General features: G+C 49.8%; 1 protein-coding gene across 1 annotated transcript in view; it reads left to right on the top strand.

Moving 5' to 3' along the window:
• Positions 1-26,611, top strand: part of SYT13 (synaptotagmin 13) — a 42,096-nt gene extending 15,485 nt beyond the window's left edge. The window contains exons 2-6 of the mRNA XM_043482534.1: positions 11,764-11,989; positions 14,717-14,851; positions 16,321-16,622; positions 20,733-20,862; positions 22,717-26,611. Coding sequence (XP_043338469.1) covers positions 11,764-11,989; positions 14,717-14,851; positions 16,321-16,622; positions 20,733-20,862; positions 22,717-23,021 — 1,098 coding nt within the window. The 3' untranslated portion in view covers positions 23,022-26,611. The remainder of the gene's footprint in view (positions 1-11,763; positions 11,990-14,716; positions 14,852-16,320; positions 16,623-20,732; positions 20,863-22,716) is intronic.

The following is a 26,611-nucleotide window of genomic DNA, read 5'->3' as shown; positions in this document are numbered from 1 at the left end:
TTCTGGTTTGATCCAGCATCTAGTATGATGGTTTACCACTGAGCCACCAGGGAAGCCCATATAGAAAAAGATAAAACAGTATGCATTCATCTCTAGGGTTGTGTGAGGATCAAATGCAGTAAAGTCGGTTGTGTTTTGCAGAGCATTTGGTGCAGAGGAAGTGGTGGAGAGGTGGCAGCTATATTGTCCTGTCCAGTTTTGTGATGTGACGATGGAATCAATGCAGACACCACCTACAAGGTTCTCTGGGCGGGATCTTGCCATTGTGTGGTAACCCGGTGGAATTATTATTTTAAAAATCAGTTTGAATTCTGTGTCCTCCGGAAGCGTGGGGATAATGACAACACTCATTGTCCCTCCTCTTCTCATGGGGCTTTAAGCTTTGGTGGTACCCGTGGCTCTCTGAACACACTGCAGACTTTCAAGCTGCTGCCTTGACCCAAAAAGCCCTTTTACCACTTCTCCACTTGTCAGAATGCTACCTTGGATTTGGGGCTGGGTGGTGCAGAAACCAAAAGTCAGAGTCCCTGAATCGCCGTGAAATTGTTTTCACCCCCCCAATCCACCCTGTAACTCTTCCCCCAGGTAATGTTTGATGGGCTCCTATGCACCCAGTCTCATATTTAACTAGTCTCCTCCCCTCAAATTTTAGCTCAGGAAGCCTTGCTTGATTTCAGATTCCTAGTGGACACAACCTCATCACCATCTGTCCCTGTCTTGAAAGGACTTCCTCTTACCTGAGATTGCTTTCTTGTGTCTACTGGTTTCTTGTTCCCACTCCACTGGAAATGCCCAAGCCACAAGAGAAGATTGGACAGTGTTATTCCTGAAGCTGATAAGTATCTGGGGATTTAGTAAATGTTGAACGAATGAATGAATGACTGAAAGTACAAAGTGAAAGTGTTGGCCACTCAGTCGTGTCCGACTCTTGTGCTACCGCACGGACTGTAGCTCATCAGGCTCCTCTGTCCATGGAACTCTCCAGGCAAGAATACTGGAGTAAGTAGCCATTCCCTTCTCCAGGGGATCTTCCCATCCCAAGGATTGAACCCAGGTGTCCTGCATTGCAGGCAGATTTTTTACCACCTGAGCTATCAAGGAGGCCCTGGAGAATCACTAGCAGCAGAGAAAGGGTATTCTGTTATTCCCAGTTGTGCTTCATTCTTGCTGGTTTGGGTGAAGTGCATTTACCAGGCTGATAGATAAGCCTAGCTGGCAAGTCTACCCCACCAATAAACCCCCCAGTGTGTTGCCTTAGATGCCAGCTATGGGGCAGGGAGTGTGCTAAGTCTATCACAGACTGGTCTTTTTAGAATTTAAAATAATCACAGGAGGGAAAGAGACCGGCAGGGGGTGAGTCTCAAGGGAAGGGGATTTAAGAAGGCCCAGATCTATAATAAACAGAAGAAGAGGCGTTGGAAGGGATAACAAAGATGTGTGGTGGCTGGGTTACCATGGCAACACTGCAAGGCGCCTGGACTGGAAGACAAGCTGCTTCTTCAAAGAGAATTTCAAATTTGCAGGTTGAAATAAACCCTTCCGCCAGGACCTGACCCTGGGGATTCACCCATAAGTAGCCAAGAACTGGAGATCCTGGTATGAGCAGCTCCCCAGGAGCTGGAGATCGACCAGGCAAATAACTGTTCGTTAGAAGCCAAGAGGACTTGACTGAGAGGGAGGTCGTGCCTGTGAGCAGTTCACCTTATCTCTCGACCTTGCCGGGAATTCTTGGACCTCCCCCAGACCAGAGGGTTCCCGTGTGAGCTTGAAGGACCACCTGCATCAGAGTCACCTTAGGGGGATTCTTAGACACACAGGTTCTTTAGGATCCACCTGGGACTTCTGAGACAAAGTGGGGAAGGAACCTGGGCATCTGAATTTTACATTCCCCTAGGTGACATTTCTGCACGTTGAAGTGTGGAACAGTGCTTCAACCCTCTGCCTCTGACTTAAGGCATGCAGGGGCGGAGTAAAGGGTGGTGGGGCCAGGCAGTGGCCCAGGCATCAGTCTAAGGGGCACAAGAACGTGGGTGAACAAAGGGTGATTCCAAATATGACGAGGTGGTAAAGGGCTGGAGGCACAGCAGAACAGGCAAACAGAGGGCTCTGGGGGAGCCAGCCTGGGTTTGAATCTCACTTTTACTGCTCACTAGCGGGCTGTGCGTCCTCATGTGTAAGATGGGATTGGTCATAGCAGCACTTCCTGATAGGGTTATTATGAGGATTTGATGAGCTCATATCTGAATGGTACAAGGCACAGGTGGGCAGAACCACAAGATGGAAGGGGCTTGGAGGACTCTGAGTTTGGACAAGAGCGAACAGATTCTTGAAGACTAGAGAAACCAACTTTCATTGTGTTCAGCCACTGAGGTGAGGTTGGGTGTTGTTTGTTACAAAGCAGTTGGTCGTCCTTGACTAATGCAAGGTCATGAACAAGTGGCCCAGAAGATACAATCAGTTGTAAGTGTGTGTAAGGATGCTCTACAGAGGGCATGGGCAAAAGGGATCAAACCTCTGGGTTGGTTAAGAGCTTCTACAGCCGTACCCCAAATTCTCTCTAGGGAAGTTATCTATATGGTTGGAAGGAAAACTTGGACAGAGGGCCATTCACACAGACTGAGCTCCTAGGAGTTGTTCCTTCCCTGGAGACAAAATGACTGTTTCTCTCAGTTAACTTTCAGCTTGATTTATTGCATGTTGTCCAACATAGAGGAGAAGGCAATGGTACCCCACTCCAGTACTCTTGACTGGAAAATCCCATGGACGGAGGAGGCTGGTAGGCTGCAGTCTGTGGGGTCGCACAGAGTCAGACACGACTGAAGCGACTTAGCAGCAGCAGCAGTCCAACAGAGAGAGAGAGGAGTCCTGCTTCTCCTCTAGGGCCTGTGTGTGTGTGTGTGTGTGTGTGTGTGTGTGCATGTCTTGAGGAGCAGAGGGAATGTGGTACTAGCTAGTGTTATGGAAAATATTCTACATCACAAAATAAACAAGAAAATTTTTTCTGTCCTTTCTGGTGGTAATTCAAAATACTTTAATACTGAGACATTTATATGGAGTCAAATACAAAAAGTCACACAAACTTTAAGATAGAACTAGAGGTTTCAATAAAGAGTTCCAATTTTTCTAGAAGACTTCCCATTCCCTGGAGCATGTGTTACCTTTGTCTGCTTTGGTTTTGCTTTGGAAGTGAAGTTTGAGAAACACTAATCCAGACACCAGGAAGCCTAATTCAGCAGGTGGGCTAGAGGTGTGTGTGTCTGTGTGTCTGTATTTGTATCCCTAAATTTTATTGAGATGCAGTTGTCATACAGTGAAATGCATGCATCCCAAGTCACTAGTTTATGAAGATCAATTTTGACAAATATATATCCTCTAGGCTATAACCCATAAGTTTGCCATACCTCTTACCACTCAATTCTTCCTAGAAGCAATCAGAACCACTGTTCTAAGTTCTATCATCCTGGATTAGTTTCACCTGTTCTAGAGCTTCATTTCCATCAACGTTTCTCAACCTTGGCACTATTTACATTGGGGTGAGATAATTCTTTGTTGTGGGGAGCTGTCCTGGGAAATGTAGGGTGATAGCTAGCAGCTTTCTGGCCTCTTAACTAGTAACAACCTCCACCCCCAACTGTGACAAACAAAAAATGTCTCCAAACATTGCAGATGTTCCCTGAGTTGCAAACCATTGGTACAAATGAAATCACGTAGTATAGATGAATATGTATTATGACTTCTTTTGTTCATCATGTTTTTGTGATTTTTCCCTGTTGTTGGGTGTATTGACAATTCATTTCTTTACTTTTGAGGAATATTCCATTGTAAGAACATGCCATAAGGCACCTACCCATTGTCCTGTTGATGGCCACTTGCCTGATTTCTGTTTTTAGCTAGTATGATTCAAGTTACTATCAGTATTCATGTGTAAGTCCTTTTGTCAACAAATATCTTTATCTTCCTTGGAAAAATATCTAGGAGTGGAACTGTTGGGTCAGAGGGTACATATATGTTTAATTTAAGAAACCACTAGTTGTGTTCATAATAGCCAAGACATGGAAGCAACCTAAACGTCCAGCGACAGATGGATAAAGAGGATGTGGTACTACTCCTCCATAGAAAGAATGAAATTAATGCCATTTGCAGCAAGATGGATGGACCTAGGGATTATCATACTAAGTGAAGTAAGTCAGAAAGAGAAAGACAAATACTGTATGATATCACTTATATGCAAAATCTAAAATATGATAGAAATGAACATTTTTATAAAGCAGAAACAGACTCACAGACATAGAAGACAAATTTATGGTTATCAAAGGGGAAAGGGGTTGGGGGAGGGATGAATTGAGAGTTTGGGGTTAGCAGGTACAAACTAGTGTATATAAAACACGCAGGGCAGTGAAAGAGACACAGGTGTAAAGAACAGACTTTTGGACTCTGTGGAAGAAGGTGAGGGTGGGATGATTTGAGAGAACAGCACCGAAACATGCATATTACTGTATGTAAAATAGATGACCAGGGCAAGTCTGATGCATGAAGCAGGGCACCCGAAGCCAGTGCTCTGGGGCAACCCAGAGGGGTGGGGTGGGGAGGGAGGCGGGAGGGAGTCCAGGATGGGGGGGCACATGTATACCTGATTCATGTTGATGTATGGCAAAAACCGTCACGACATTGTACAGTAGTTATCCTCCAATTAAAATTAATTAATTTAAAAAATAAGCTTCTACTGTACAGTACAGGAAACTAACACAATCTTATAAATCAACTATACTGAATTCAATTAAAAAAACTGAACACCTAGTAAAATCGGATTTTTTGTAACCTAGTCTCAGAAGAGATATTCCATCCTGTTTGCAGATTTTATTCATCAGAAGCAATCCACAAGGTTCAGCCAGTAAAGGTGAGGACCCTGGGAGGGGAGGGTCCCTGGGAGCCACTGTTGCACTTGCTCCAGGAGCCCTGGTGTGAGAAGCTTCATGTGGACCAGAGCTTCTCAAGCCTTCTGGGGGAGGGACCTGTTTCGTTTTTACACCTGCTTGTCTCACCACAAGGGCTTCCTTGATGGCTCAGACAGTAAAGAGTCTGCCTGCAATGCAAGAGACCTGGGTTCAATCCTTGGGTCAGGAAGATCCCTGGAAAAGGGAATAGCTACCCACTCTAGTATCCTGGCCTGGAGAATTCCATAGACAGAGGAGCCTGGTGAGCTACAGTCCATGGACTTGCAAAGAGTCGGACACAACCGAGCAACTAACACACGCATATCTCATCACAAATGGAGTTAAAAAAACATTGATGAACTGGTCCCAAGGCATGACTCCACGCTGCAGAGATGCCAGAGTCAAATAAGTATCTCCAGAGTTTCCAAGGGCTTGCCATGCCCACTCGTGTGCTAAGAGCGCTACACCCGGCTGTCTTTTCTACTCCTCAATACAACCTCAGAGACAGATGTTACTGCTAACACCCCCACTTTACAGATGAGAAACCAGGGGCACAGACAGGCTAATTCATCAGATCCAAGATCACACAGTGAGTAACCGGCTGAGCCTGGAACCCAACCATCTTGTTTTAGAGCATGAACTCTGATGACCAGGCTATATTCCAAACTCTTTTACACACGTTAGTATGCATCAGTATCAGTATTAGAGCCCAGCATGACAGAGGCTGTCAGGTCCCTGGCCTCTGACTCAGTTCCCCACTGAGGGGGGCTTTGCTGTGCTGAGATGCAGACCCCAGCCACAGTGGCCCAATGCTTGGCCTCATCTGAATACGCTATGTTCAACTCTCTCCTCTCTGCTGTCTCTTTCTTTAAAAGTTCAAATATAAAGGGTGAAGCCATCTGCCTCCATTTCCATCTGGGTCTGTTTCCCCCACCGGTAACTTCCTGAATGCTGTGATGCGTTAAGATGGCTGTCCCAGCGCGAAAACCCGAATTAATAAACAGTCTTTAGGTGAAAAAATTAATCATGTCACAAAAGGGGTCACCTAACATCTCTAGTAAGGTTAAATGTTTGTTTACAGATCATTAACTTCATAATTAATTTCCTTTTTATTTTTTTTCAACATAAGCCCCATAGGAAAGGACAGCATCTGTCTTGTTCACTTTTGTGTTCCTACCACTTAGCGGAGGACCTGGCCTGTCACAGGGGATCAATAAATATTTGTTCATTAAATGAAGGTTTGCCCCTCCTCGCCATGCCATCTGTCTTAGCCTGGATGACGGGAAAGCTGAGCCTGCTGGAGGCCTCTGGTAATTAGCAAGTGCCGTCCAGGGATATAGGAGGGAGGTGGGGAGGGGCACAGACAGGGAGTGTTACCGAGCCGGCCACCAGCCAGTCCCAAGGGCGACTGCTGGATCTCCGGGTGTCACCTTCCAAAAGGCCACTGGACACCGCTGGGAGGAGCAGCGAGGAGGAAGCCGGGAGCCCTCGGTGGTCGAGTTCCCCCATGGAGCTTTAATCCTTGAGACATCAGGGTTGCCTGTGGGTGCACCCACTGTATCCCTGGGTGTCTCAGACCTCAGATGCCACGGAGAAGCCCAAGGCAGGTGGCAAGAGGGGTGTGGCATGGATGTGACATGAGGCACTTTGGGGCTATGCCCACGTGGAGCTGGTCAGTGACTATGCAGATTTCCGGCCACCTGGGGAGGAGTAAGTGGCCCACAGCTCCAGAGACAGGTGAGGAGGGAGAAGCCAAGGAGACACATCAAAAGGGGCTGCTGCTCCAATGGGGGTGTCTCTCCCATCTCTGTACCTGCAATACTGAGCACAGCTGGGCATTCCCTAGTTGTTGAACGCCTGCCTCCACTAGAAACCTTTCTGATTCACCCTGCCTCTCTATTTCCAAGCCCTCTTCTCTGGGTTTAAGGGATGCTTAGAAAGAGAACCCCACTTGGAAAGACTGCCCCGCCAATATCCACAGAGTAAGGCTTGAGCTCAGGTCCTTCCTTGGGGTCTGCTCCCCGCAGCACCTCCTTCCTCCCAGACATTCTTGCCCTCCACCTCTAATCCTTTCCCAGGCTCCCTCCCTCAGCGCCCAAACCTTTTTTCTGCTTCCTGGGCATTGATGTTTAAGCTATTTAAGTGGAAACAGATGCATTTGAAAGATGCGGTGGAACCAGGGTTTAGAAATGCAACAAATAAGATTGTACAAGGGAAGGAGATAGGTCATCAGCGGTTGCTTTCACCACTTGGAGAGGCTCGTGGGGTGGTCGGCAGGCTCTGCTCTCTGTGAGGTCAAGAGCAATAATCATTCCTCACTAAAGGCAGCCATGGCTATGCAGGATTTTACCAATGTTAGGCAAGAAGCAGCAGTTTGTGAGGATGCCTTTGGCTGGACGCACAGGGGCTTGGGGAGAGGTTTGAGTTTAGGCAAGTTTTCTACATCAAGGTCATGATCTCCTGTGTTCCTCAATAAAAATGCATGGCATCCACTCAGGATGCTTTTGGCCACAGTTCACAAAGACCTCAATCCAAAGGGGCTTCAACAATAAGAACAATATTGTTCATGTAACCGGAAGTGCAGCGGTAAGACAGCTTCCAGGCTTGGTTGAGTTGGTGGCTTAGTGACACTGTCGTCAAAGACGCAGCTTCCTACTGTCTGTCCACCCTGCGGTCCACCTTGGCGGCTCTGTCCTAAGACTGGCTCACCTTGCAGTCGCGAGTCAGGGCCACGTGCTTCCTGTCCAGCAGGGGAGAGCATCTCTTCTGTTGCCGTGGAAAGCAAGTCCTTTCATTCCGTCTGGGTGGTTTCCCCAGGACAGTCCCCAAGGTGATGCCGAGAACAAATAGAACCAGACCACACAGTGACCCCTCCCCACCCTTGCCCTGGAACCGGGGTGGGACCCAAAAAAGCCTGGTGACCTGGAGGGAGGTGGGAGGAAAGAGGGGATCAATGTTGATGGGCACCCAAGAAAAGCCGAGCCAGATACAGGCTCCTGAGGTTCTCAGGGGCCACATAAAGTGAGACCCACTCAGTAGGGAGGAATGCAAGCCCAGGCTCTGCAGGGACTTGAAGTGACAGACTGACCCTCACTCCGAACTGAGCCCAGTGATTATTTCCCCTCTTAAAAATGCAGAGTCAGCCTGATTTGATCAAGTTGGGAATTAATCAACATAACCCTTTTCTGAGGGGGGCATGGCAACCCACTCCAGTATTCTTGCCTGGAGAATCCCGTGGACAGAGGAGTCTGGCGGGCTACAGTCCACAGGGTCTCAAAGAGTCAGACTCGACCAAAGCAACTTGGCTTGCATGCACACAACCCTTTTCTAAAATGATTGAACTAAAGTGAAACAAAATATAAAATGTGAACGTGTTCCCTAGACCAGCCCAATAGCCTCAGTTCTGGCGCCAGCAAGTGACAGAAAAGGACAACTCTGAGAAGAGGATGTGGTCCAGTCCCTGTGGGAAGCTGTGGGAGGCTGCTGCAAGGAGGGAGTCCTACAGCCCAAACCCCAGGATGCTGCAGTTGCCACTGAGAACCCAGCATCCAACACAAACAGGGATTTTTTTTTTTTTTTTTTGAGAAGCAGCTGTGAGGCAGTGGAAATGACGCAAACCTGAAGTGAAAATATCTGGAGGCTTGATGGCATACCACTCTTCAGTTGTATGACCTTGAATTTCCTCTATCCTCCCTTTCCTTATTGTGAAATAGAATAATTAGCATAACTCAGACTTGGATGCAATATGAGAGGTGGGCACGACTTTGTGGAGGACAGAAAGATGTGGGGACATCAGTCATTGCTCTGCGTGTCTCCTCCCGGGGCCTGGCCTTCCTCCCCACTCCTCCTTCCACCTTCCAGACACCCTCTCCTTTCAGGTCTAGCCCACGCCCTGGCCCCCAGGACGGCTCTGCTTGCCCCTCCGCAGGTGTCACCTGCTCTCCCCATCTGTTACTCACACAGACTGTCTGCTGCCTGCCTCTGTCCTGCTGGCCAAACACAGTTACTTACTCTCCTGTTTCTGATGGTCTCCCCAACTCATCTGCGAATAAAGAACCGTGTCTCCCACCTCTTTGTTGCTCAGCAGGTAGGAGTGAAACAAGCCTTGAAATCACCTCTTCCTTGAGTGATAACTGAGAGGCGAAATGATCTGCCGAAAGTTGCTCAACTCAGACGGTTAGCTCAGCACTAGAAGCCAGGTCCCTGGATGCCCAGTGGCACTCTCGATGGGGTGAAGGTGCATCCCTGACTTTTCAAAGCATACAACTCCTCCCAGGGTGATTCGTCGAAATGTGTGATCATGACAAGCGTCTCTGATGGTGGGTCAGTCAGTCAGTCAGTTCAGTTGCTCAGTCGTGTCCGACTCTATGCGACCCCATGAGCTGCAGCATGCCAGGCCTCCCTGTCCAACACCAACTCCCGGAGCTTACCCAAACTCATGTCCATTGAGTTGGTGATGCCATCTCATCCTCTGTCATCTTTGATGACACAGTCCCCTTTTCTTGATCACCATCTCATCTTCTATCGTCCCTTTCTCCTCCTGCCTTCAGTCTTTCCAAGCATCAGGGTCTTTCCACATGAGTCAGCTCTTCGCTTCAGGTGGCCAAAGTATTGGAGTTTCAGCTTCAACATCAGACCTTCCAATGAACACCCAGGACTGATTTCCTTTAGGATGGACTGGTTGGATCTCCTTGCAGTCCAAGGGACGCTCAAGAGTCTTCTCCAACACCACAGTTCAAAAGCATCAACTCTTCGGCACTCAGCTTTCTTTATAGTCCAACTCTCACATCCATACATGACTACTGGAAAAGCCATAGCCTTGACTAGACAGACCTTTGTTGGCAAAGCAATGTCTCTGCTTTTTAATATGCTGTCTAGGTTGGTCATAAGCGTCTTTTAATTTCATGGCTGCCTGGTAAAGGCTTGAAGGCAGAAAAAAAGGTTGGGAGCCACTGGGGCAGTGGGCTTTAGGTCCAGGTTGGTCTAGGTTTGATTCTGTCACTGCCCCCACTATCCATGGAAGTCAGGAAGTGCTTCTTCAGCTCACGCGTGTTAGATGCACTTAGCAGAGATCAGGGTAGATGTGTTTGGGCTGTATTACAGCCTATTGGGCCGTGTTCCCAAGGAAGGATGAGGAGTTTTATCCCCTCTGAGCCCCTTAGGGAGTTCTGATGGATGTATAATGCAGTGAGGGGACAGCAGCCCTCAGGCATCTGCAGGAAGTGGGTGTTGCCTCTTGTCTCTAGCACCTTCTCCTGGACTCCGACCATTGGCCAATCAATGTGGATAGTTAGGAATGCCCCCCATCATCAAGTTCCAGCCTCCCCCAGGAATATCTGGGGACAGACTTTCAGCCAGGTCAGAGTGTCCAGGAGTTGTCCTGGGGTAATGAAATGTACAGAGGGCAAACACTAAACATGAGCTTTGAAACAGTGTAGCCTCCACGCCCCTGCACAGGACTGCACAGACTTCCCAGTCTCTGAGTCACTCCTGCCCCTGGGCAGAGCCACCTTGACCCCTGGCCAGCACTTCCAACAGCCACAGAGAGCGGAGGGGCAGGAGGACACCCTGGAGGGCAGGCAGCTGCTTGGGGGTTCTGCTAGGGGTTGGGACCCGCCTCAGTGTGAGGGCTGTTCTGTGGGCAGCCCACCCACTGTGCCAGCATTTCGAGCTCTAGATCTGGTTATCATTTCCTATTTCCTGGGGACTGGGCAGGTCCCCAGTATTGCTGCATGTTATATAACTTTGAATCTGTCAAATAAGAGAAATCTCAGTCCCCAGTGGAGGCAAAGGTAGAAGATTCCACTCCTGTATGAGGGAGCTTTGCTTCCTTAAGGCTTGACAAGCAGGTGGGTAAAGAAAAGATGCCCTTTCCTCCAAGTGGAACTAAGCCCTACCCCAGGGCACATAGCCAGGCAAGTGGAGCACAAATCGCATTTTGGTCCTTATCTAGGCATCTTTGCACAGTATACACAAACCATACAACTGAACCTGGGAGCCCTAGCCACAGGTGTGTATTGCGTGCTCCCCGTGAGCAGACGCTACAGGAGAAGGACAAGACATAATCCCTGTGCTTATGGAGACTGCACACTAATGGGAGAGACTGACCGAAACAGGCCAGGCAAGGACGGAAACAGTACAGGGTGAAAGCCACGCTCTAAAGCAAAGTGCAGGATGAGGCGGTAGGAAGGGACGGACTTGGAGGAGGGACTTAATTGAGAGCCTGTGGAGGTGGGTGGTTTTGGGGGGAAGAGTTGGGGGCCAGAAGCCAGACCCAGAAAGAGTTCAGCCTGTTTGACAAGCAGGTGGCTCAGTGGCTAGAGAGGGGTTTGGGGTAATGTCAGAAAGGTGAACACAGCCAGGCTGGGGAAGCACTTACGGGTCACTGCAGGGAGTTTAGATTTGGTTCTAAGTGTGGTGGGACCACATTCATTTCATTTCTGAAGGGGAGGGGGAGAAGGAATAAGAGAGGAAGGCAAGGAGAAGAGAAAACAAAGGCAGGTGTGCAGATGAGAGCGGTGGGGGGAGGGTAGCCACGACAGGCCTGGGGAACACCTGTGGACACAGCAGTGGGGCGCCTGGGCCACGGATGCCCAGGGGCTGGATTGACAGGGCTGACATCTCGGTGGGCCCCGGCGTGATTCTTGATGGTAGAGATTCTGCTGCACTTGGCGATGATACTTTGCCTGCCCAGGTCATGTTCCTTGGAGCAGAAAGGAACTCCTTCCCCTGCCTCCCCTGAAAGCTCAGGTCATCTCTTCTCCCTTCTGTGGGTAGAAACAGGCAGGAGGACCTCTTGTGGACTAATCGGAGTGATTTGTATTTGCAGTTTAATGTCAAAAAGTCCACAGAGCCCGTCCAGCCCCGAGCCCTTCTGAAGTTCCCGGACGTCTATGGACCCAGGCCAGCTGTGACGGCCCCGGAGGTCATCAACTATGCCGACTACACGCTGAAGACCACGGCAGAGCCCGCTGCACCGGCCAGCCCCCAGGCCCCGAATGACAGCCGCCTCAAGAGGCAGGTCACGGAGGAGCTGTTCGTCCTTCCCCAGAACGGTAGGGCTCTCCTGCCCCTCACTCTTCTGTGGACGATACCCAGCAGGGTTTGAAAGCATCTCTAGCTGGTGGGCGTGGCCAGCCCGTGTCCGCAGCATTGGACACTGGTCAAGCAGTGGGCACCAGGCTTTGGAATTACACTCCATTATTCCCCACGTGTTCCCACATTGTGTCTTCCCGAGGCCTCCAGCTTTCCACTGGGAAATGGAAAGTCCCTTCCAAGCTGTGTGTACAACTATAGAGAGGGGAGAAAGAGTTGTGGTTAAACTATGGGCTTCATTCAGAGTCATGGGTTTCATTCTCTCCCCTTTTATGTACGCATTGTGTGACCCTGGTCATATCAATCATCTTTCTGGGCCTCAGTTTCCCTGGATATAAAATCAGATGACACAATCACCTGCCCAGTAAGGTTGTTGTAAAATGTAAATATAACAATGCATATGAAGTGTTTAGATCAGAGCCTGGCACAAGGATCTAATCAAAGCATCGTTATTATTATTATTTCTATTCTCCTTTTCATCAACATCAAGAATAGAACACCTTTTCATGTAAGGCACTTTGCTGGGCCCTGGGGGCAGATATGGAAACAGAGACAGTCCCTAACCCAAAGGAGCAGAGCTCACAGACTTTTATAAGGAGACAAAAAACAATTGAGCCAGGAGAATGGATTGTTATGTGGTTTGGGGTTTTGTTCTGTGTAGTTAGAGAGGGAGATGGTGGGCACAGAGCAGCATAACGGGCTCTGACACCGACCCGACTGCCAAGGCAGCTCTTGGTCAGGGGCCAGCACCCACGCGCCGGCCAGTGGACAGGCGGTCCCTCCTCCAACCCGGCCCAGGACCACAGTGATTACCCAGGCATTTCCTCAAGAACAAATTCAGGTAGAACCTGAGGCAGGAAGGAATCCTGGTTGGCTTTTAGCCTCCAGGTTTGCCAGCCCACATTTTAAATTAAAATAGACCCACTGAGGACTTGAGAGCTAAGCTGAGCTCTCAAAGTGGGTGGGGAACAATTTGCAGGAGGACCCTCGGGAGTGGTTATCAGAATCAGACTCACAGGACGGCTCCGTTGTCTTGGGAGCCCCAGGGTTCCTGCCTGGAGAATCCCACGGACAGAGGACCTGGCGGGCTGCAGTCCATGGGCTTGCAAAGAGTCGGACGTGACTGAGCAACTAACACACACAAAGCAGATTTCTCAAAACTGGGATGAAGCCAGGCGTGGGCACTGCCCACCGAGGACAGCAGCCGAGCTCTTCAGAGTCTGAAACCAAAGGATTCACAGCATATTTGTCTTCCCTTTCTGGTTCCTCACTCCTTTCTCCACTGCAGAAGGCAACAACCAAGTTCTGACTCCACTGATTCCAATCAGTGGAATTCCGATTCCAGTTCTGATTCCAATCTAGCAAGAGCCAGTTGGCTCAGCAAGTACTGACCAGAAGCGAGGGGGTACAAGGGAGGAGAACGCTGAATCAGTCCCGCGTTCACTGGATCATGTCCCCATGATGTGCCGAGTTCAGTCCGCTCCCACAAGCAAAGATCCTCACTGGCCCCATTGTCGGGCTCAGGGTCCTGATTCTTGAAGTTGCATCCACTCCCGCATTTCCCAGGGTGCTGGCTTTGGTTTGGTCTTGGTTTGGTTTGGATTTTGAAGGCCGAGGCAGTCTGAGAGCTGACAGCTCAGGGTGCCAGGCAAGCCCCATCTGGCACTGACCCCGCTGCAGTTGTCCAAGCCACCTCGGTCCCGAGTGCTTGTATGTCTGGCTTTCCACTTGGCTGTTCACATCCTGGTCAATCTATTCCTTGCTTAGACACACCAGGGAGGAGATTCTTCACTACTTGCAGGAACCCGATAATGAACCATTTTGGAAATTAAATACTCCTCTGTGTTTCTACCCTTTAAATTAATTCTGAAAATTTAAAAAAAATTAATTTCAATTTATTTCAAGTGAAGTCTGCTGCAGCTGCTGAATCCTTTTACACTTGAATTATGCCTGACTAATGAGAATCTTCCAGATGTTTGGCTGCAGTCCAAGTGAGGGGAAGAGTGAGTGATAACTGTAGTTTTAGTAACTGAATTAAAGATAAGGTCATTCATTTATTCAGCAAGGAATCACTGAACATGCACTAAAGTCCACTCTACTCTCCCTAACCTTGACTCATTGTTTGACATTTATTTCCAGCCATGAACTCCTGGGGAGCATGGATTAGACTCTGTAGAGAGTTGGAGCTGGAGATGGGCTGGGGAAAGATTTGCCTGACACAGGCTGACTAGAGCCACATACGAGGTGACAGTTTCCCGTGCTGAAAACTCACCAGGGGCCAGGCCCTGGGCTAAGTGCTTTTCTCACTTTATTTCTTCTAATGCTCACAGTACTTGCAGGAAGAAGGAATCTCTGTCACTCCCATTCTAAATAGTTCAGCCTTCTGCCTGTCATAGTCCAGGCAGTTGTGAAACCGAGGTTCAAAGAAGTCAAGTAACTTGTCCAGGGTCACATAACTGTTATGTAGCAGCTCAGGGCTGACCCCAGAGCCCAGGTCTTGCCCACTGGGCTGTGATGGTCTCTTGAAAGGTGATGCCCAGGACCACAGGGGGTGCCACCATGCTTTTGCACCCAGTTAGGAAGCTTTTGGTTTGGGTTCATGGCCTAGCTGGCAGAGATGGAAAAGTCATGTGCTGGAAAACAGGATCCCAGTGCAGGTAGCAGTAATGACTTTACCTTCTTGACAGGTGTGGTGGAGGATGTCTGTGTGATGGAGACCTGGAACCCAGAGAAGGCCGCCAGTTGGAACCAGGCTCCCAAACTTCACTACTGCCTGGACTATGACAGGCAGAAGGCTGAACTATTTGTGACTCGTCTGGAAGGTATGCTCTTAGCTGACTTTCACGGCCTTCTGTGTGTCTGTCTGCCTGAGCATCTGTGGCTGGGGGGAGCACTGGGGGCTAGATGAGCACTCTGCAACAAACAAGACCCTGAGACATGTGATCCTCAGATACACAGGGGTTTTTCCTCTCTCTCATATACCAGTCCAAACTGGGGATTCCTGCTTGGCGGCCATCCTTCCTCCAAATAGTGATTCAGGGACCAGACCCCTCCTCTCTGAGGCCTCCTTGTGGCCTGTGCCTAGCAGGTGGAAAGATGGGGAGAATAGGGAGAGGGCACAACTGTCCCTTAGAAACTGTGACCTACACATGCTTACTTCCCGTTGGCTGAAACTAAGTCGCAGGACGGCTGGCTGTAAAGAAGGCTGGGAAATGTGGCTTACCAGGTCCCCAGTTAAAAGAATGGGGTTTTCTTTGTTTCGGTGAATGGTAATCATCTCTGTTATAGATGTTTTTAACATTGAACAGGGCTTTGTGCTGGACACAGAGGGTGTTCTGAATGGTCAGCAAAGCTTCTGTAGTCCTAGAACCAAGCAGTCTTTCCTATGGGATCAGATTGTGCCTGGTCTCCCTACCCTGATAATTCATTTTACCATCGGCAAACAAAGCTAAGACTTTGCAAAGGACATGGGGCTAAAAACGGGCTCCTCTGTGTTGCCTGGAAACTAGAAGCTGGAAAGGAAGAGCTGGAGTTTTGTGTTTAATTTTGCTTTTTTGAGGGAGTATTTATCCTTTTAGCTTTCTTTTATGATTTTTTTTTTTTTTAGTGTTTCATAGACTTTCTTACATACATTTGGTCTTAACAATAGTCCCATTTTACAGGTTTGAAAACTAAAGTCTAGCAACATCAAGTGACTTGTCTAAGATCACTCCGGCTATTTGGTGCCAGAGTTGGGAGGAGGCCAGTTCCCTGGAAGCTCAGTTTAGGTTTCTTTATTTTAGGACACATGGCCTCCGTTCTTTATCTTCTCCTTCCTGGGTAACATGAGATACCACTTTGCACATTGTCATTGAGGAACCAGTCATGAAAGCTCCCCAGGTGCAAACTGGAAAGGTCCAGTGGGAAAGCATTAAGAACACCAAAGCAACACTCATGAGGTTGTGGCCCAGCGATTCATATCATAAGTGGTTATGTGATAAATATTTAAAATAGAGAACAAATGAATTACGGTATCCACAGCAACCCTAATAAAAATCATCAGCAGTTTGTGGGCCCTGGCGCCTTGGGGAGGTCTCGGAATAATGAGAAGGATCTCCTATTTCCAAACGACTCCCTGAAAGGCGATCTCACAAAGCCAGGGTGGTCAGCCAGCCCCAGTGGGGTCTCTTTGAGACCCCCAGGGTCATGGCCGCTAAGGCAGATCCTGCAGCTCACAGCAGGGCCATTCTTCTTGCCTCCCCTTGTCGCTGACGAGCCCCCCGCGTCTGTGCCGGTTTCTCCCTGGCTGCAGCTGTGACCAGCGACCACGATGGAGGCTGTGACTGCTACATCCAGGGCAGCGTGGCCAACAGCATGGGCTCCGTGGAGGCCCAGACGGCCCTCAAGAAGCGCGAGCTGCGCACCGCGTGGGAGGAAGGCCTGGCGCTCCCCCTGGCGGAGGAGGAGCTCCCTGCAGCCACCCTGACGCTGACCCTGAGGACCTGCGACCGCTTCTCCCGCCACAGCGTGGTCGGGGAGCTGCGCCTCGGCCTGGATGGGGTGTCCGTGCCCCTGGGGGCCGCCCAGTGGGGCGAGCTGAAGACTGCAGTGAAGGTAAGGTCGCCTCTCCCGGGGGTGGCAGGGCAGGACTGGGCCAGTGCTCATGAAAAGAGCTTGGAGACCTCCCCAGCCTGGGGATGGGAGTCTGGGCAGGGAGGCGGGGTGTAAAAGTAAGGTGGAGTCTTGAATAGGGTGGGAGGGGGTTGGTTAGAGGAGACCGATAGCCCAGGCTTTGGGGACTCCTGGGGTCTAGTCTTGCTTCTAGCTTGCCAGGCACAGACACCCCTACCCCTGGCCTCACCATCATGGAAAACATCACACTGTGAGCGCCCTGACTCTGGTGCTGACGATGTTTATCCCCATCTAGAACCGTTCATACTCCCTGTTGCGTCCGCTGTGTGCCAGGCACTGCAGGGGAGAGGGGCACCTCTGCTCCCAGAGAGTACAAGCCAGAGGGAGAAACCGGAACAAATGACGATGATGGTGGTAGTGGCGTGATACTGATGATATCTGACTTAAGACACCCAAGAGGGGCCTAACTGAAGTGCTCTGGGACAGAGAGTTCTAGAAGGCCTGCTGTGCAGTGGCGTTTGTGCTGGACTTTGAAGGAGTGACCACGGCTGGGGGCCCAGGTTGGGTCTCCCCACCCCTCCCCAGCTGCCGAAGCCGTGAGTGGAAAACAAGCGTCTGCTGAGATGTCGCGCTGTTCAGAGAGGTTCCTTGGAGAGCCAACCACCAATCCCCACCGGCCAGGGCAGCGAGTGGGTCAAGGAGGGTCAGGGCTGCAGGACAGTGTGTGGTGATTTAGGCCCTCATCCAAGGGCCTGCCATGATGGTCCCTAGAGGGACCCTTCTGGATGGGCAGTCTCTCAACCAGCTGGCCAGTGCCTTCTCTGGAGGCTATATAGCCTGCATAGCCTGAAATAGTTACTATCTGGCCCTTTATAGAAAAAGTTTGCCGACTCCCATGAGTAATAAAATTAGGAAGAAAAGTAGTAATTTTTGAGCGCTTACCATCTATCAGTTGCTATGCTTGGAACTTTACCTGAATTCTGGCCCTAATGAACAAAGCAGGACTGATGACAGGAGTAAGCATTGATAGGCAAGAGAAGTGTGGCTTAGAGAAGCTCAGTAACCAGCATGGGGTTGCCCAGCTGGGACCTGGCACGCTCGGCCTTGAGGCCAGGTCAGTCTGCTTGTAAAGCCCGCGTTGTCCTGCCACTGCCGTGGGACATAAGTGCCCAGTAGTACAGGAGCCGTGGTCAGCAGGCGCCTTTCCTGATGGACACCGCGGGAGGAGAGTACACTTTCACTCCCCACCTACTACAGTCTCTTCTTGGCCTCATTTTCCTCTCTTTCCCCGGCTCAGAAAGTTGATAAACATTGACAGCCACTCTCAGCTGGAACCAGGCTGTTCCCCAGCACGCTCTCTACTGTGCAATTTGGGACTTGTGTGGAATTACAGCCGAGGCCCCTGGGGAGAGGCACCCAACACGTGGGTTTATTCCACTGGTAATCCAGCTTCCTCAGGAGATGGAGGGGTTCCCGCTCCAGGCCTTTGGAGTGTTTGGCACTGCCCACAAAGGTTGGCAGTCCAACAGGTAGAAGTCTCAGGCACCTAACCTGCTTCTACCCTCTCCCCTAGAAGAAAACTTACTCATTCATTCCACAAAGGTCTTTTCTGGTTTCCACCATGTGCCGGGCAGTGTGCCCGAAGCCGAGGGCACAGGAGATGAGGACACAGTCCTGCCCTCGTGATTCACTCACCCTAATCATCGTGCTCATTGTAGCCGTCACGGTCCCACAAGTACACTCCTGCATCCACTTGGACCCCTGGCCTGTTTGCCACAGATAAGAACAATGTCAGAGGGCAGCGTGGAGTCAGAAGTCAGAGGCGGTGCTCCTGGTGTAAGTGGTAAGGGAGAGCCCCCATGGCCAGGCTAGAGAGCCCCTCTGCCTGACCCACCAGCGCGGATCCTGCGGGTTACTTTTTGTCAGCAGGTACTTTCAACAGCAGAGCCGAGGGGGCGGATGGCTGTGGTGTCACCAGCTGGGCTGGTCTGGGGCTTTGGGCACCCTGCACAGAGCCGCGGAGCCCTTCACGGGCTGCCGGGTCCAGGCTCCTCTCACTTGGGCACCATGTAGCCAAACCTCAGGCCAACACCTGTGGATGGACCTCCAAGAAGTGCCGCTGAAGCAGAAGACTGGTGCCTGTCCCAGCTCAGCCAACACCCCGCTGGGCACCTGGACAGGTGCCTGAGCTCATTTCCTTCACCGTGAAAGGAGAGGTCTGTCCGTAGAGGATGCTGGAGGACCACGGGTTTAGGACTTGGGCTTTGCTATCAGACCAGACCCCCCATTCGAGGCTCAGTTTCACTACTGAACAGGCTACATGGGGCTTCCTGGTGGCTTAGACCATTAAGAATCTGCCTGCAGTGCAGGAGATGTGGGTTCATTCCGTGGGTCGGGAAGATCCCTTGGAGAAGGCCATGGCTACCCACTCCAGTATTCTTGCCTGGAGAATTCCGTGGACAGAGGAGGCTGGTGGGCCACAGTCCACGGGGTCCCAAAGAGTAGGATACGACTGAGTGACTAAAACATGCACCCCCCCCACCCCCCCGACACACACACTGTTTACATGACCTCACAGAGTGAAGTTCACTGTCTGAGCATCAGAGACTCAGGCTTAAAATGGGAGCCAGGTCAGTATCCCTCTTACCCTTGTCGTCAAGATTAAACAGGATGTCTCACCCTTCCTTCTCACAATATGTATTACGTGTCAGCTGTGTACTGGGTGCTGGGAATAGCTTTGTGAGGATGACAGCCTCAGTGGATAGATATTATAACTGCTCTTAGCACAGAGTGTGTTGTGTTAGCTGCTACGCTTAATGCCATTACCAAAGTTCCTGGCAACTCCCGGAAACATTCCATCACATGACTAGCCACTTAGGGATAGTTGAATTGTTGCAGTCGTATTGAAGACATGTTTCCTGAATGAAAGGTGTGACCCAATCAGAGGGCTGGCCAGCTCCTCCATCCAGCTTTACTCCCCAAACCCTGTCTCCCATTCACCCAGAAACAATGTTCCCAATTAATATTCTCAAGAAGTAGTGATTATCCTTTCTTGATAACTAATGATAATCATCAAAGCAAGGGTAAAGATGCTGTCATGTGCACCAGGCGTGGTTCTAAGCCATTAAATAATTCCTCATTTAATGTTTACCACCCTATTGGGTGGAGATATTATGGTTCCCATCTTACAGATGAGGAAATGAAGGTTTGGGAAAGTGAAATAACTTGCCCAAGATCATGTGGCTAGTAAATGGTGAGACCGGAATTGAGACCCAGATGGTCAGATTCTAGAGTCCATATGCTTCTCTCCACCCTTAGACTGTGACCTGCCTCCTGTGGGGACTCTCACTCATCTTTGTCCCTCATTGGATTTGTTGAAATTCCAAACAAACTCTTGCAGGAATCTCAATGGAGAGACTCTGTAAAGCCGCAGACGGGGGGATAGACATGCTGGATGCTTCTTGAAGGCATCAGCAAAACGCACTTCCTGTGAGTGTCTGTGGTGCGTTAACTCCCATCGTATGCCTGGCTTTTGTTGACATGGCTGGTCATTCTGTAGGCCAAGCCAAGCCCTGCTCAGCATTAGTGCATCACATTATTGACTCTCTCAGCCCTGCAGGGGCTGGAAGGGATTCTTTTTCCAAGCAGAGTAATGCCTTGCAACATCCCGCTGCTCCAGGAACCTGATCAGTCAATGCAGTGATTTTCAAACTAGAACCCTAGGGTTCTGTGCAAAGATGCCTGAGCGGGGCACAGGCGATAAAGTGAGAGGAAGTCCTGGCCCTCTGTCCCGGCCGCATCCTGAATGGTATCTCTTTGATCTGTTTGGTATGTTGGGTTTGAATATGAGCTGTTTAGAAAATCACGTTTGTGGCGAATGAAACAAACTCATATTGAAACACATGCTGGCATAGGATCCCTCTGTGCCCTCCTCCCTTCTGCAAGCCTGGAGAAAGCAGCCCTGAGGGGTAAGTGATTTCTAGGATGCCTCCTGGATACAGCTCCAGGGCGACCCCAGCCTCAGCAATAGTGACGGGGCCAGAGGGCATCCCTAAATGAGGCTCCCCTCCTGCATCCCTTCTTCTGTTTCAGGAGCCGTCTGCGGGGACGGGAGAGGTCCTTCTCTCCATCAGCTACCTCCCGGCTGCCAACCGCCTCCTAGTCGTGCTGATTAAGGCCAAGAACCTCCACTCTAACCAGTCCAAGGAGCTCCTGGGGAAGGGTGAGTGGGGTGTGAGAGGGGAGCCAGGGCCCCTCTAGGTATGTGCACAGACGGAGGTGGCACCTGGGAGGCAGTGGGGACGGGTGAGCAGGGACCTGGAATGTGAGTACATTTGTAGAGTCAGCCTCAGCTGTGTCCTCCACCCCAAGCTCACAAACCAGTTCTGAAGGACACACTCACTTCCCTAAAGTCATGTCCATTAACTCGCGGGCCAGTCCTACCCATTAGCACCCAGGTGTCAGCTTCCTAGGGCTCCCACCTTGCAGATCCATTGTGAGAAGAACAGCCTGATCCCTGGGTCACAGGAAACTAGGATCAGACTGTAGCCAGGGAGTGGAGAATCTGGGCTGTAGGGGAAGCTTGGCCCCACCTTTGTCACTCAGACCTGGCTGGACGCATCTTCTGGGCAGGTGGTGGGTTTTCCCTTCTCCAGTCTCAGCTAGCCACCACTCTGCTCCCCACACCCACCCTAGACTCCTCTCTCTTCCCAGCCTTTGTCGACCTGCCATCCCCACACCAGCTGGGTGTGGGTGACGGCAGAAGGCATGTGGGCGCTCAGGCGGAGGAGGCGTCTCTGCCCCATATACCCAAATAAACATCTCTTCAATGCCCTGGAAGCCTTGGCTATTCCCTTGGGATACCCCAGCACAGACCCCAAGGCTTAAGGACCAAACAGCCTCTCTGGTCAGAGCAGGAAGGAAAGCAGCACTGGTCAGCCGTGAGACACCTGGACCGGGAGCCAAGTGCTCAGAGCAGGATATAAATACATCGGTATTTATAGCAGGAAGCAAATAAAGAACTGCCTCTGCAGTCAGGACCTTTGGGCAAGAGATTTTTGACGAATGAAAAATCATCCGAGTTGGTCTGGCTGACAGATCCCTGAGCCAGAGGTCAGAAGTCAATGCCTTTGCCTCATCTCCTCTAGACAATTCTTTGCCTCATCCCCCCTAGACAATTCTTGGCCTCCTGCTCTTTTTTTTTTTTTTAATTTTTATAGCTCCTGTCAGGACAATTACAGCTCAACACTTTATCTCTCAAATATCTCTGTTGAAATAACAAACTAACCACCTGGGGGTGATAATTATAGCAATAAATACAGAGTAACAATTATTCTCACATTAGCTTTGGAAACCTTGACTGATGAAGACACAATCCCATTCCAGGGCCTCCAGATGCTATGTGAAAGCTTGTCTAGTAACCTGATTTCCGGGGTCGGGGGTTGGGAGCCAGGCAGCTCTATTGGGGTCAAGGCAGGCTGCCCTCACCCTCCATGGGGGGTGGGATCCTCCAGTAAAACTTGCAAAAGAGCAGAAGAGAAAAACTCAGTCAACCAGCAGGAGACCTGATATCTTAGAAAGAGACAAAAATGCTTAGATGGAGAACTTGAGGGGATGAAGACATAGGGATGGCATAGTGTTCCTGGTCTGAGTTTAAAATCAAGCTGCAGGACATCTGAACCTCATGCTGGGCCTGGTTTGATATGGGACATCAAGGCATCCAGAGGGGCTCTTGAGAAAGGTTTGCTAGCGGTGCTTCAGTGTGACCCTGTCATGGGCCATGTGACCCATGTACTGTGCTCTGATCTGTATTTCATACTCCAGGCAGGAGCTTTTGCATATCCCCATGTTCAGACCGACACCTGCCATAAAGTGGGCATTGAATTACTGTTGAGTAAATACATGGCCCGTGAGGTGGGGGAAGGGATGGTGGAGCAGAAGCCTCAGTGAGGATCTAGAGCCAGAGACCCTGTCTCTCCATCCCCAAGAGGCAGCGTCACCCCAGCTCCCCCCGCCCCAGACCCCAGAAGCTCACTCCCGGCCCCTTCCTCTGTCTCTGTCCCCCGTCCCTCCCCAGATGTCTCTGTCAAGGTGACCTTAAAGCACCAGGCTCGGAAGCTGAAGAAGAAGCAGACAAAACGAGCCAAGCACAAGATCAACCCCGTGTGGAACGAGATGATCATGTTCGAGCTGCCGGATGACCTGCTGCGGGCCTCCAGCGTGGAGCTGGACGTGCTGGGCCTGGGCGCCGAGGGGCAGAGCTGCGTGCTCGGCCACTGCAGCCTGGGCCTGCACGCCTCGGGCTCTGAGCGCAGCCACTGGGAGGAGATGCTGAAGAACCCGCGCCGGCAGATCGCCATGTGGCATCAGCTGCACCTCTAGGCAGCCACCCGAGCCGCTGCCCTCTGGGGGCACAGTCTCCCTTCCCCCACCCCACTGCCCTCTGCCCCCTCCTCTTGTGCCCCATCCGCATTCTGACACCAGAAGACAGACGTGTGTGCAGAGACCAGGACCCTCTTCCTCTCCCATCACACTCCTGTTTCTTAAGAACGAGCAAGGATGGAGACAGGACATGTGGGTCAGAAGGAACACGTTTTGCTGATCTGTGTTATTGAAAGAGACTCTTATCAAACACGGTCTGTGTGCAGGTTTTGCAGTGGGTGTCAGGCCAGATGCAGAGAAAGCTGAATTGGGGAAATCACGGATGCAAAGAATGTGGCTTTTTAAAAATAAGTTTGTCAAAAAAGGATGACGGAAATGCTGTATCCTGGATCATCTCAAAAGAATTAGAGATGATCAGGGCGGGATGGAAACTCAGCCAGCAGGAAATCGTTCTACTGACCCAAGACACTAACCCAGCAGTTCCCAAACAGTGTGTGAAGAATCACCAGCAGATTCCCGGACCCTGCTTTAGACATTCCAAGTCCATCATCCTGGCTGGACCCCAGCAGCCTGCATTTTTAACAAGCACACAGTGGTTTGGATGAAGAGGCTGGAGCGCTGCACTTGGAGAAATCCCTTTCACAAAATCCCCAGCTCAGTTCCACAGTCCTCGTCGGGCCCCCAACTCCCTGGGGCAGCCAGTGCCCTTGCTGGACATTTCAACCATGGTGTGAAATTTAGAAGCCTCCGTTTTTAATTTTAGTCATTTGAATTCTTAATGTTCTCGTTTGTGCTTTTTTGGATCCTGCTCTTGGACTGAATTTTGTGCTTTCTATTGAATAACTGTATTGTTTCATCTCAAAATCAGTGTATATTATACTTGGGGAGCCCTCCCCTGACCAGGAGTAGGTGGGATTCCCCCATTAGTTATTGGGCATTAGTTGTCATGTCCACCAGCGTCACCAAAGTGACCCTCTGAGTCAGACTCCTTCCTTCTCAGCCTACCAGCCACGTGAGGGTGAATTCCATCTGGGGCACACATTAATTTAGTCCGGGTCTGTGGAGGGGGAGGAGGCTATGAGATCTTTTCAAGTGTACCTCTTCGCTGTGTTTAGTGTACCTCTTCACTTTAATTAGTAAATAATCAACAGCTAGGTTTCACATCGCTACCTGATTATTCCAAATAGCTGTCCACATCATTAATTATAATATTACAAGCCTTGCTCGAGTGGATGTAATATTTGCCTGGGTACCAGTATTTCTGGGTTCTGTTGCTGACCATCCGTAAAAGCAGCCTAATGATATGGCAGCTTGGTCTCTGTGAATGATGCAATAGATGCAATTGTGCTCCCATGCCACAGGCACCCCTCGCTAGTAACAAACTCCGAGGCCACCAGCAGATCATTTTTAAGCTTCATGTTGGCAGCTGACCATCCCCAGCAAGTGCCAGACATTTCTAGAACCACAGACTCCGCCTCTGGGCTTTTTAATACTGACAGCTAAACTCTGGGCCTTTAGAGGTCACTCTGGGTCCCTGATCTAGAAAAGAATTCCTTTCCTTCAGTCCTGTAACAAGTCAAGTCTTTCTTGGTCTCTGCCTGAGAATTTGAGCAGAGACATGTCATCTTTTGTCATCATTTTTCCTTTCTGGACAGCAGTAGGAAAGCATTTAGAGATAATTTCTGCCAATCTCCCGAAAAAACAGAAACAATATCTCATCCCTCATAAATGAGAAGATCTTTCACATAATTGGACATTTCTCCCATTAAGTCTGGCCACCTCCTGCCAAGTTTTTTTAGGCAAGGCATGTGTCACTGACTTCCCACAGCACATCTTTGAGAGCCCTCTCACCACCCTGGTCTCCCTTTTTTGGTTGGCATGCCAAAACAGCAAAGTATCCCCTGCGCAAGCTGACCAGTACTCAGTTCTTGGTGACAACTGCTACTCTAATCCAGAGGAGTCTGGATCCTAGACTTAAAATCAGGAAAGGTGGGTTCCACTTCCTTCTAAGTCCATGCACCTGCCGTATAGTCACACCAAAGGATGTTTGCAGTGAGCCCCTGATGCCAGCATATCAGCTCCACCCACAGCCATCTATCACGAGGCATTCATTTCTTTGGCGTCAAAGGTTTCATTTTCCAAAATCCAAATGAAAAGGGTGTCCTTAAAAGGAGTCAAATGTCTCTGCTTGACATCTTAGGTGTCAGCCTTCATCTCACTGAGCAGAAATAAGACAGATTTTGCAGGTGGTTTGGCCTGTGGTGTGCACTGGTGTATTTTAAGTACCTAGAATAGAGTTGACTCATCGACCCTTAATAAAAATGTGTTGAATGAATTAGTGAATGAAGGATGGGTAGGGGGGAGTAGGAAGAAGAATATACATTTTTATCTAACTTGAATGCAAATTAGAGGCCTAGTTGAGTTCTTAATGGTAAGTTCATCAGAAACCTCAGCAGCTGGCCTAGAAATTCATAATGTTGAGTATTACCATTCACCTAATGACAACTTATAGCTCACTATGTAAATAATTGGGCTTCCCTGGTGGCTCAGATGGTAAAGAATCTGCCTGCAGTGACGGAGACACGGGTTTGATCCCTGGGTCGGGAAGATCCCCTGGAGAAGGGAATGGCAATCCACTCCAGTATTCTTGACTGGAGAATCCCATGGACAGTGGAACCTGGTGGACTGCAGTCCATGGGGTTGCAAAGAGTCAGACACGGCTGAGTGATTTTCCCTTTACTTTTACTTCATGTAAATAATTAACACAGTGAGCTATAAGGATGAGGATATATAGATGAGAACATAAAAGCTGTGTTTCCCACCAAAACACCATCTCAGTGAATTTTAAATTACCCAGAGATATCAGACTGGCAGATGAAAAAACTTCAGTAATCTTTGCATCCACTTACCTTGTACCAGATACTTTTGCAATTGACTACCAGATTAGAGTAATTGGGTCTGTGCGAATACATCTGATCTTTTCTTTAAAAGAAACGCTTGGTCCTTTGCTAGGGAGCATTTTCTAAGTACATGAAGCAGAGGTGAAAATAAAGGGAGAAACCATCTCCAATTGGGCTGTTGCCCGTGAGGCGACCTGGCTTTGTCACAGATACTGCGATGGGGATGGAAAACTGGGAGTCTAATCTCGTTCATCTTGCGACTCACTTCTTACATCAAGTCTGAATATGTTTGTTGAGTGCCTATTGATCAAGACCTTGCACACGTCTGCACATTTCAATCTGAGATATGGCTCTTGGTGTAGATTGAGTGATGAATCTCCCCCAGTCGATGCTGTGTAGAGAGAGTTAGATGGGAGAGCAGTTCTTTGGGGCAGCTCCTTTGGGATATAAAGGAGTCCTGGGCAGCAGGAGACTGCAGCCTACGCCAAACGGAGGTGAGGACCATAAAAAAAAAAGACCTAGTCCTTGTGATTTGTTTTTGCTGCCTGTGTTTCCTGTTGTCAATGCTGTGTCTATTTTGCAGTCATGAACCGAAGCACAAAAAGACGCATGGGATATTGTACTCATATGTCTGGTGTCATACTTTGGAGCAAAAACCTTGCAGTGGTAAATAAATAACTTCTAACAGGG

Source organism: Cervus canadensis, chromosome 11, assembly GCF_019320065.1.
Source record: "Cervus canadensis isolate Bull #8, Minnesota chromosome 11, ASM1932006v1, whole genome shotgun sequence".
Classification (NCBI taxonomy): domain Eukaryota; kingdom Metazoa; phylum Chordata; class Mammalia; order Artiodactyla; family Cervidae; genus Cervus; species Cervus canadensis.
The sequence above is the reverse complement of the archived record's forward strand: the minus strand, read 5'-3'. Positions and strand labels throughout refer to the sequence as shown.